Raw genomic sequence first — 12,558 nt, forward strand, 5'->3', positions numbered from 1 at the left:
TCTGAGTTCGTAGTTTGACTGACTGTTCAAAGAGGTTATTAAAGGATTTCATGTGGGGTCTGAAAAGAAGTTTGTTTTTCATAAGAGATTAACCACTTGAGAAGACTTAAAAGCTTTAGTGAGAGTTTTTTCACCACTGTAAAGCATGTAGGACAAGGTTTTTTAAAAATCTCCACTTGTTTCCTGAGGTCTGCACATTTTGGATACTGGGTAAGTGGCTGCACACGTGTCACTGGAGATATGACAGTGCATGGTGATATGAGGGGCCATGGGCTTGGGGGGGGGAGCAAATGAGGAGTTGTGAGGGGTGAGGGAAAGCGGACCTAACAATATCCAAAACAAATGAGACAAGAGTCCCATGGGTCTAAGCTGGGCCTTCTAACCAGCCTGCATCAGCACTCACCTTGGGTCGGCAGGCTCCTACTCTCGCCTCCCCGGAGCGAAAACTAGTTCTAACAGGGCCTTTTAAACTCTGGCGGGTGAGCTGAATCAGGTAACAAAAATCTAGTCCATTGTGTCAGTTCCCTAATGGCAGATAGAAATCATGGTTCTGAACTCTCAACTGGGTGAAAAAGCTGATAAAAGCTGGAATGTTACAACTAGCCTTATTATTTCCAGCTTACGGAGAGAAGTAAAAATCAGCCATTGTTCTTTTTTCTGATAATTAACTTGAAACCATCCTAAGAATGGAGAGGTCTCCTTATGCCTTTGCAAATATTTATTTTTCAAATAACATCAAGAAAATTAATTTGTCACTCATCTGATTTGCTTCGTGAAAATTGGCGATATTCCGACTATTTCAAAATATTTCTTTTACTCTTATGCACACTGGAACATCCTGAAAGAATGAACTTGCTTTTATAATTGCACTTTTCATGTCGGCATGGATTTAAATGTTTTACAGCTAACAAAGTGCTTTTGGCCTATGTCTATTCTAGTCTGAAAACGCCCAATCTCATCTGATCTTGGAAGCTAAGCAAATTCAGGCCTGGTTAGCAAGGTAGATGGGAGACCGCCTGGGAATACCAGGTGCAGTAGCGTTTTGCGGCCAGCAGAGACTGCTCACGCCACCCGCTCTCCACACAACAAAGTACTTTTGAATTGCTGTTGTTGTTTTTAGGTAAACACAGCAGGAGGAGATCCTAGAAATAACTATGAGATGAATGGTCATTTAATTTCCTTCTGATGTTGGTGAGAATGAGAAAGGTGCTCCCTAGATGAAAATCCTGCCTGTCCTATATGAGCATGACAGGTGGGAACAAGGCAATCCTAGATTCTGATGGCATTTGGCGGTGAATAGCTTTCTGCTGCTCACAGGTTCAAACTTGGTTGAGGTATTATAGAAAGAGTAGGCAGTACCTGTGGAACCATATTCCACTATGATTCACCATCTTTACAAAAGAAAGGAAGAAAAATGGAAGGCAATAGAAAAAGACATTGAGCAATTCATATTCAAAAACGTGGCATTCACTTAAATGTGACAACGTGTTCTAATTTATAGCAATTGAGCTTTTTAATTATCCTGAACAATAAATTTATATATAAACTGATGTCCAACTACTGTGGCTTGCTGCGGTCTAAATCTCGATTTTTCATTACAACCAGAAATTGTTATACTTTGTTATTTTCTCTTGCAAAACAACAAGGAGAGATAAAAGAAACAAATATAAACATAAATAAGAGTAAAATTATTACCATATATTTCCAACACATAGAGCTTTTCAGCAATTCCAGCGATGCTGGTGACACGACAGGTATATTGGCCTGCATCCGATACATGGGCCCGAGGAATCTGGAGGAAGTGCCCTCTATTAATATATGTAGCTTGTGGACTGGAGATGATTGGTCGATCAGCTTTGTACCATGTTATCGCAGGTAGGGGAACACCACGAGCCTCGCATTCCATGGTCATGGGGTGATTCAGCAGAACTGTCAGGTCAGTTGTGATGTTACCGCCTTTAATACTTGGTGGGACTTTTGGAATAATGATAAGAAAACAGTGTAAATGTAAAAATAGGCAAATTGATAGAGATATCATCTACAGTTTTGTAATACCTAGAAACTTCAGCAATAGAATATTAGATTTCTAGTCTTTAAGACAGGCAGTGTCATACTTCAGCTTTTATGCATATTGAGAATCATCAGGTATCATTTGTTGAATTTTTCCCAGATCGTGATTTAGTTATTTGACATTGGATCTGAATATTCAGGATGCGATTTTCCCAAAAGGGAACAAAGTTCCCGAGCAAGCGCATTTAGCCATGTGTTTCCTGGAACTCACAGTGCCAAGAAACACATGGCTATTCACATTGAATAAGAGGCCTAAACGAGGAACGCGCAGCCAATGCCGCACATTGCTTCGCTCGCTGGAACTCCCCATTGTAGCAAGAGATCAGGATGCCATTTTTAAATGGCATCCCAATCTCGGAGGCCCACAAAAAAAATCCCCAACCTCCCCAGCCTGAGCACCACATAGAAAGATTGCCCGCACCCCCCAACACCCACGGCGGGCAACACCAGCCTGATCACGTGCTAGCTTGGCACCATGGTAGTGCCAACCTGGCACCCTAGCAGTGCCCCTGCCAGCTGGAAGCGCCACCCAGACATCTTGGCATTGCCAGGCTGTCACCCAGGTGGCACTACCAGTGTGGCTGGGGCACTGCCAGGGTGCCCAGGTGACACCAGCAATGCCAGGGCACCACGCTGCCCAAAGGGCATGCAGCTGAGGGCCTCTGATCCCCCATAGAGACCCCCATGAGTGCCGTTCCGTCTGGGCCCCGTTTGTGGGGACCAGTATCAAACGGCGCACGCCCGTGTTCCCCAAGTTGAAGGGATTGAATTCCAAAGCCTTAGGTACCTTGGGAATCTGCACATAAAGTAAGGCATCTTGCTCGTTCTAATATGCAGATTTGACAAAAACTGATCCCGCCCATGGTGGGCAGAATTTCCCTTGCAACATCTCGCGAGATTGCGTTAAATCTCGCGAGGCATCGCGAGCCGGGTAAATCCCTGGAGCAGGATCTCCCGCCTTTCACCGGCTAAGCTGCGCTGGGGCGATCTGCTTTTCCGGAGCAGCGTGGCCGGAGGATCTCGCCCTCTGTCACAGGAAGGAAATCCTGGCACAGTTGATATGGCCTGATGGCTCAGCAAGTAATTGCACCACATGGTATGGTACTGATTCCTAAAGACCAGGCAAGCCTCTGGTCAAATTCATCTTTCTGCTGTGTTGGCTGAACTCAGGTGAGGCAGAGCCGTTGGGTCTTAGTGCCCCTGGGTTAGGTAAGAGAAATCAGAAACTGACTGATTGAATGGACCAAATGCCATTCATCGTTAGCTAAGCTCCAACAGCAATACATTGGGCAGCACGGTAGCATGGTGGTTAGCATAAATGCTTCACAGCTCCAGGGTCCCAGGTTCGATTCCCGGCTGGGTCACTGTCTGTGCGGAGTCTGCACGTCCTCCCCGTGTGTGCGTGGGTTTCCTCCGGGTGCTCCGGTTTCCTCCCACAGTCCAAAGATGTGCGGGTTAGGTGGATTGGCCATGCTAAATTGCCCGTATTGTCCTAATAGTAAGGTTAAGGGGGGGGGAGTTGTTGGGTTGTGGGTATAGGGTGGATGCGTGGGTTTGAGTAGGGTGATCATGGCTCGGCACAACATCGAGGGCCGAAGGGCCTGTTCTGTGCTGTACTGTTCTATGTTCTATTAAGCTATCATTAACAATGGATACTCCAAATTAGTAATGTCATTAAGACCAAATAAAGAAAAACAATCCTTTGAGAAATTAGATGTATTTGTTTGGGCCTGACTATTAACTGATATTCATTAATGTAAATGCGGTGTTAAGCTCTTCATATGCGTGGATATTTACAGTATGCGTGGATATTTACAGTATGCGTGGATATTTACAGTATGCGTGGATATTTACAGTATGCGTGGATATTTACAGTATGCGTGGATATTTACAGTATGCGCGGATATTTACAGTATGCGTGGATATTTACAGTATGTGCGGATATTTACAGTATGCGTGGATATTTACAGTATGCGTGGATATTTACAGTGTGTGGATATTTACAGTATGTGTGGATATTTACAGTGTGTGGATATTTACAGTGTGCGTGGATATTTACAGTATGTGTGGATATTTACAGTGTGTGGATATTTACAGTGTGCGTGGATATTTACAGTATGCGTGGATATTTACAGTGTGCGTGGATATTTACAGTGTGTGGATATTTACAGTATGCGTGGATATTTACAGTATGCGCGGATATTTACAGTATGCGCGGATATTTACAGTATGCGCGGATATTTACAGTATGCGTGGATATTTACAGTATGCGCGGATATTTACAGTATGCGCGGATATTTACAGTATGCGCGGATATTTACAGTATGCGCGGATATTTACAGTATGCGCGGATATTTACAGTGTGCGCGGATATTTACAGTGTGCGCGGATATTTACAGTGTGCGCGGATATTTACAGTGTGCGCGGATATTTACAGTGTGCGCGGATATTTACAGTGTGCGCGGATATTTACAGTGTGCGCGGATATTTACAGTGTGCGCGGATATTTACAGTATGCGCGGATATTTACAGTATGCGCGGATATTTACAGTATGCGCGGATATTTACAGTATGCGCGGATATTTACAGTATGCGCGGATATTTACAGTATGCGTGGATATTTACAGTATGCGTGGATATTTACAGTATGCGCGGATATTTACAGTATGCGCGGATATTTACAGTATGCGCGGATATTTACAGTATGCGCGGATATTTACAGTATGCGCGGATATTTACAGTATGCGCGGATATTTACAGTATGCGCGGATATTTACAGTATGCGTGGATATTTACAGTATGCGTGGATATTTACAGTTTGCGTGGATATTTACAGTTTGCGTGGATATTTACAGTATGCGCGGATATTTACAGTATGCGCGGATATTTACAGTATGCGCGGATATTTACAGTATGCGCGGATATTTACAGTATGCGCGGATATTTACAGTATGCGTGGATATTTACAGTATGCGTGGATATTTACAGTATGCGTGGATATTTACAGTATGCGAGGATATTTACAGTATGCGTGGATATTTACAGTATGCGTGGATATTTACAGTATGTGTGGATATTTACAGTGTGCGTGGATATTTACAGTATGTGTGGATATTTACAGTATGCGTGGATATTTACAGTATGCGTGGATATTTACAGTATGCGTGGATATTTACAGTATGCGTGGATATTTACAGTATGCGGATATTTACAGTGCGCGGATATTTACAGTATGCGCGGATATTTACAGTATGCGCGGATATTTACAGTATGCGCGGATATTTACAGTATGTGTGGATATTTACAGTATGCGTGGATATTTACAGTATGCGCGGATATTTACAGTATGCGTGGATATTTACAGTATGCGTGGATATTTACAGTATGCGTGGATATTTACAGTATGTGTGGATATTTACAGTATGCGTGGATATTTACAGTATGTGTGGATATTTACAGTATGCGTGGATATTTACAGTATGTGTGGATATTTACAGTATGTGTGGATATTTACAGTATGCGTGGATATTTACAGTATGTGTGGATATTTACAGTATGTGTGGATATTTACAGTATGGGTGGATATTTATTGGTCCAGAATTATTAAAGAAACTTCAAAAATCTTTGGACAGTCATGTAAATTAGCTGTTGTATGTTAATTGAACATAGAAAGCACATGGGGCTGGATTCTCCACACCTGGCACTAACTGTTGACGCCATGGTAGGATTTGTGGACCTTCACAACAGCAAAACTGGCTCCGTACCTGGACCAATTCAGCGACTGTGGAGGGGCTAGCACCGGCGCAACGTGGAAGACAATCGATTCCAATGACAAAGTGTTTTGTTATCTGTAGAGATGGTAACTCAGTTACAGTAGACGCTCTGGAAAGAAGGCTAGAAGTCGTCCAGAAGTTTGATGGTAGGTTTATTGAGCAACACAACTTAAATAACTGTGTGAGCTCTTACTTAAAGAACTGCACATGTAAATGAGGTTACAACTTTTCTATGCTCTGCAACTAGGCCTGACAACACTAGCAGCCCTGAGCTAAATTTCCGTTCCTGTTGCCCTCAGTCACATCAGCCAAAGTGAGGGGGAGGGCCGTCGGCGCCACTTTTATACATGCCCGTGCTGCCCCCTGGTGGTCTTTCCATTACCCATCAGCCCCTTCTGTACACACTCAAGTAAGGATCACTACACAAAGGATACGGGATTCGCCAGGTCCGTGATTGACACTCGGGAGGCTAACAAGCTGCAGCCACATATCATTACAATTCCCACACTCATTCATCCCAGCCAACAAAGTGGCACTGGTTGGGCTGGAACGCGACCATCCTGCTGATGGGTCACAGCGGGCACCGAGGGGAGTGCCCTGGTGGGACACCTCTATGACCCCTGGCCCCAAGTTCACAGTGGGCTTTCAATGGCTTGCGCAGTTGCATGGCTGCCTTTCCGACTGCAGCAATGGTGTTCCGTACCTGTCCACCCCAATCCCACAACCCACCTCCTGGCCACCCTCCACTACTCTCTCAATCTGTGAAGAAGGCCCCCAGCCAGCAGCACAACTGTCAGCAAACTATAGCGATGTTGGACACTTTCCGTACCCCCACCTCTCTTCCTCTGCAGCCCGACGCCGGTTTGATGATTTTTAAAAGCACAAATGAACCGCGCCTTTGGGAAATTGGCCCATCGGAGGTGGAGAATAGCGGAGGCCATGGAGAACACTGGGTCAGGCCCACCAATGATATGAAAACGGTGTTTACTGTATGTGCATTCTGGACCGCATTGACGCTGCTGTCGAGATGACGGAGAATTGCGATTTCGCATAAAATAGGCGCCTGCGGCAATTTTAGTGTCGGAACCAATTCACCGCCCAAATGCATTTCCCGATTTCGGCATAACCAATAGAGAATCCCGCCCATGATCTCTGTCTGCCAGAGTGGAAAATTACAATAGGATGCATTCCTCAGCATCCCCAATAACCTTTCTGTTTATTTGATTTCCCACCAGAGCAGAAGCCCACTGTTCAATACAAGTTATTGTGATTGTCCGGTAAGGGTGGCGAAGCAAATGCAATAACAATTTTCAAAAGAAAATTAGATATTTACTTAAAAAAAAACATTTGCAGGGCAACAGAAAAGAACAAGGGCAGCACGGTAGCATTGTGGATAGCACAATTGCTTCACAGCTCCAGGGTTCCAGGTTCGATTCTGGCTTGGGTCACTGTCTGTGGGGAGTCTGCACATCCTCCCCTTGTGTGCGTGGGTTTCCTCCGGGTGCTCCGGTGTCCTCCCACAGTCCAAAGATGTGCAGATTAGGTGGATTGGCCAGGCTAAATTGTCCTTAGTGTCCAAAATTGCCCTTAGTGTTGGGTGGGGTTACTGGGTTATGGGGATAGGGTGGAGGTGTTGACCTTGGGTAGGGTGCTCTTTCCAAGAGCCGGTGCAGATTCGATGGGCCGAATGGCCTCCTTCTACACTGTAAAGTCTATGATAATCTATAAACAAGGAATTAGGACTAATTGCTGTTTCAAATAATTGACACAGCGTGATGGGTTGAACGGTCTCCTGTGTTGTGAGATTCTCTGAATTTATAATACAGTTTTACCGATAGTCCAGCGGCTGCCCACAATATTGTACTGCAGCACGAGTCTAAAACCTCCCTCAAACATCCACCCACCAGTACTGCTGGACTCCTACATGCCGCTGAAATTAGAGGTCGCAAGACACATCAAAACATCCCACTTCTGAAAAAATTATATCTGACTCGTACAGTCAGCACATTCATTGCTAACTATTATTTACTGATAATGTTTTGTTGCATTTTAAAACATCGAATAGAAATAAAATAGAACATAGAACATAGAACAGTACAGCACAGAACAGGCCCTTCAGCCCTCGATGTTGTGCCGAGCAATGATCACCCTACTCAAACCCACGTATCCACCCTATACCCGTAACCCAACAACCCCCCCCCCTTAACCTTACTTTTATTAGGACACTACGGGCAATTTAGCATGGCCAATCCACCTAACCCGCACATCTTTGGAAAATGCTAATAATCAGATTATTTTGTCAGATTCAAAATGTAAATTATCTTGTTATAATGGTTGTAAATTAATTATTAGATTAATATCCATGAATCCATGCTTAGTTGCATTTCAAAATGAAGGAAACTCATTCTTTGAGTACCTGCATTTAATTCAACTCCCTTGGATAGATAAATTGGATAGTTGTCATGATAATGGAGATTGTTGTTGTCCTGTGGGAAGTATTGAGATATGCAAGTAGGTAGGCCAAATATTAATGTATTACCCGAGTGGCCACAGATATTCTCTGCCCTGCAGCCATGTCAGTGAATGGGTGTTTGCTCCAATATGTGATATCAGAATAGGAATTTCTAGATTATAACCTACTCCCTCTGTATCCACACTGGGTTCTGGCTTCTCTCTGACAGCTGCTAAGAGCCTAATAATAATGTTTGAGCGTTCTGTCCACAGTTCCTAGTTAGCCCCAAGCTGTAGTTTAATATTCGGTACCACATTAAATATAATTGGACAGAAACTAGCACCACATTGATCATCAAGTAAGGTTAAGGGGGAGCGTTGTTGGGGGTTACGGGTACAGGGTGGATACGTGGGTTTGAGTAGGGTGATCATGGCTCGGCACAACATCGAGGGCCGAAGGGCCTGTTCTGTGCTGTACTGTTCTATGTTCTATCTGTGGAAGCAATGCTTGCTGATCAAGCAAATTGAAATTTCACACTGATGCAGTGGAAGGTACTATTCTGCGGGTAAGGTTAAGTACATTGGTGGCACAGTGTAAAGCGATCTTTACCTATCATTTGAGAAAAAACTTGTATTTAGACTTATCATATCTTTCCAAAACATCCCTAAAGGCTTCATGGAGAATAAGTTGCTTTAACATGAAGTAAATATTGGGTGGGTGCTAATGCCAGTTATTCAGCACGCAGTAAGATACCATAAACCACAATGGGATAAATGATTAATTAGTCTTCTCTTGCCGTTGGTTGTGAGAGGAACTTTGGCCAGGACATCAGGAGAGTGACCTACTGTTCTCAGATAATGCCATACAATTTTTAATATCAATCTGATCCTCTTAACAGATAGATATGGCCTTGGTTTAATTTCTAGTCAACCCTATACAGAATTGTAAGAGCACTTGATGGAAGCTGAAAAAATATGAAAATCGTTCTATTTCCAATGCTCATGCACTGGAAATAGAAGGAATTTAATTCTTTTTTTGAAAAGGGATAGAGAAGTAACAGCAATATCGGTGTAGTTTAATGCTGACAGTGAACCAACATGCAGCTGGCAGTGATGCAACCTGATTGGTCAGAACTGTAACCATCCATCATTCAGTGGTGGACTATTCATAATGGACGATCTGCAGGGATCACAACAAATACATCTAATTTCTCAAAGGATTGTTTTTCTTTATTTAGTCTTAATGGCATTACTAATTTTGAGTACCAATCCTTAGTGAAAAAGGAAAACAGAATTAAAACATGGTTAAACAATAGCTCAGCACAGCATTCTAGTTAAAACATGAATTATCAAGCTTTGACAGGACTTCAGCTCGGATATCCGAGGAGCACAATGATTGGAAAGCAATTTTTATTTTTGTCAGTTAGCATGTTTCATATTGTATATTTATCCATCTGATGTTTGGCTAATCTAGCTGTGACTATTATTCTTCACAACCAACATCTGGTTTCCTTCATAATGCAAGGCAAGCTTTCTGCAGCATAACAGAGGTCAGTCTTCCTATTTCTATACATGTACTTTGTAAAAAAACTGTGGATGAAATGACAAATTTGTTTGCTTTCGCTGAATCATCACTAACATTTTCTTATAACTGTTGTCATTGACCTTTGCATAAGGGGACCTGCATCTATCTACAGAGTCAATTCAATTTACATTTTAACCCTTTCTCGCACTGTCTGGGAGGCATTTTCTGGATTTACAAAATTTCCCTCATACCCATGCTTACATGGTAATACTTACACAACACGCTCTTGGAAACCTTTGAACAAACGTAATAGCAGCATAAGCTTACAATTTAATTCACTAAATCTTAAAAAGTCCTTGTAACTTCCAACCTATACATGTACATGTCTAACTTGATTCATTATATAGTGACAATCACATAGTGGGTGGGAGCATTATTCACAGTTGATGCACTATTTAGAATGTCTACAGAATGAGTGCTTCTGAAAGAAATGGATGTGATTTTCATAGTCTCAGATCATAGGGTATTCCAGTTTCCTTTATTTCTTTCTTTAACTGCTTCTTTATATTTGGGGCGGTCTTTAACACTTGCAGCGCTGGTCTGTCTGGGGTGCCAGTGGCAACCCCGCTGCATCCCTTCAGAGTCTTGTCTGCCAATCAGACATGTGTCTGAGGCGGGCTGCTCTTCAGTACAGGCTGTACCACTGGGAACAGTGGCTATGTCAGTAATGCAGTCGGCACAGGCTGGAGATCGGTGCTGGTTCCCTGGAAGAAGGGTAGATAAGATGGCCATGCTGCAGCCAGACAGTGGGGCCTCAGTGAGGAGGGTATTGGGGAGTTGGTTTTAAGGGCAGGTTAAATTCCATCCCCTGTTCTTCCCACTTACTTTCTCCACCAATTCATATTTTTGCGGAATCCATTTCCATAGTGCTTTGTCACATTATAACTGTCTCTCAGATTACTTCCATTTTGTCGTGCAATGATTATTATATGGGAGGCCTGCCTATATATTGCTCTGATCAAACTAATATATGAAATGATTCAATAATATACATAAAGTTTTACAATCTGCATTACTAATTTCATTTTACTGTATACTTCTATCAGCTTTGCTTTTGCTGTCAATCATGTGTAGCTAAATTAAGTCTGTATGAATTTATTAATTTAAGAAACTATTGTGGATCTCTATAGGAAATACTCACGGAAGGGTGGAATATATTGGATCAGAATATAATTACAGGTGAACAAAGTCCATCTTACTTCATCCATCTGGAAACATTCTTGAGCAAACTTTTCTGGGCCTGTTCGCCAAGGGTGCATAATCCCATTATGGCTACTAACTCTTGTGAGAGGACCATAATGAGATTTGCAACAGCAGGATCCCAGTTTGAAATCTTCCCTGTCTCCCATTGGCGACGTGAGGGCGTGAACCTGATTGCCATGAATTTAAATTATTTTAAATATTCATAAATGGCTTAACAGTGTTGCTTCTGGGTAGTTAGATGTTCCACCCCAGTGACATGGGTAATGGTGGCAGGAGTCATCACTGGTTTCCATAAAAGGAAGCCAGTCGTAATGACCACGTCGAGGACTCAAAGGGGAGTATTGCCTTTGGGTGGTGAGGGACGTGCCTGGGCAATGCCTTGCTAAGCTGACATGGCTGAGGTAGCAGGGTCTCTAGGAAACATTATTTGGCAGGGTGGGGGGGGGGGGGGGGGGGGGGGGGAGATGGCTCAATGCCGTGGTGTGTGGGGGAGGGGTGGGGGAGCAGTGATTCAACCAGAGTGGTGAGGGGAAAGCTTGGCCCTCTGATTTGGAGGGCTGGAGCGTTCCTCTTGTCTGCCAGTGGGCCCAATGTGTAGGGAGTGTGTGGGGGAGAGGGACTTTACCTGCATTTTTTTTTGACAAAGTGTCAGAAGATGTGGAGTGAAACCCTAGCTGTTTGTGGGGAGAAACATGCCGGTTTTCAGTCAGAACCTGACACTTTACCATTTTTTAGGAAAATTCTGCTCCTTATGTCCTCCCATTTGTAGAATCCGATTGAGTCTTCAATAACTCCAGAACTTTTGTCCCAATTAGTCTACTATTTCATATGTTGATTAGTCGCTGTGTGTGAAGACCAGTTCTATGATTATGGGCAGGGTTTTACGTTCCCCCACTCGCTGGTTTTCAGGTTGGGGGGGGTGGGGTACACCATACAATTCCTCGGGTACGTTTTCTACTGGACCCCGGGCTCACCCCAAACTCTCCACAATTGTACGGTGGAACATGTGAGGCCTAATCTGGCTCATCCACCATTTCCCCAATTGAGGCCCCTAAGTACCCAATGAATGACTGTTTAGCAGTTGATTCGTGCCCAGCTTCAATTTTCAGGGTGGGAATAGTTCAGGGGCAGGACGGAGCACAGGAAGTGATCCTGCTCTGGCCTCGGTCGAGATAAGAGGGAGGGCAGCACCATCTGTGGTCTCCTTTCAACATCAAGCATCCCACCCACAAGTTCTGGCCCCTGCAGGTCCCACCACCACCCCCCAACCCGGCCTCTCTATCAAATCTCCTCTGGCTAATCTCCGGGCCTTACCTCCCTTCTACATCCTTACCTGGCCCTGGTCTCTGGAACTTTGGCTCGGGCAACCGTTTGTAATCTCGGTCCTGGCCACTCCACCTTCTAGTGCTGCTGTCACTAGACAACTGCTGACCAATCAGACTGGCTGGCAGCTCTCTGAGGCAGCACTTCCTCCCG

General features: G+C 43.9%; 1 protein-coding gene across 2 annotated transcripts in view; it reads right to left on the reverse strand.

The window, feature by feature from the left end:
- Positions 1-12,558, reverse strand: part of hmcn1 (hemicentin 1) — a 677,622-nt gene that overhangs the window by 329,440 nt on the left and 335,624 nt on the right. For both annotated transcript variants that reach the window (XM_038794621.1, XM_038794624.1), the window contains exon 31: positions 1,696-1,974. In XM_038794621.1, the coding sequence (XP_038650549.1) occupies positions 1,696-1,974 (279 nt within the window). The remainder of the gene's footprint in view (positions 1-1,695; positions 1,975-12,558) is intronic.

Source organism: Scyliorhinus canicula, chromosome 4 (genome assembly GCF_902713615.1).
Source record: "Scyliorhinus canicula chromosome 4, sScyCan1.1, whole genome shotgun sequence".
NCBI classification, from domain to species: domain Eukaryota; kingdom Metazoa; phylum Chordata; class Chondrichthyes; order Carcharhiniformes; family Scyliorhinidae; genus Scyliorhinus; species Scyliorhinus canicula.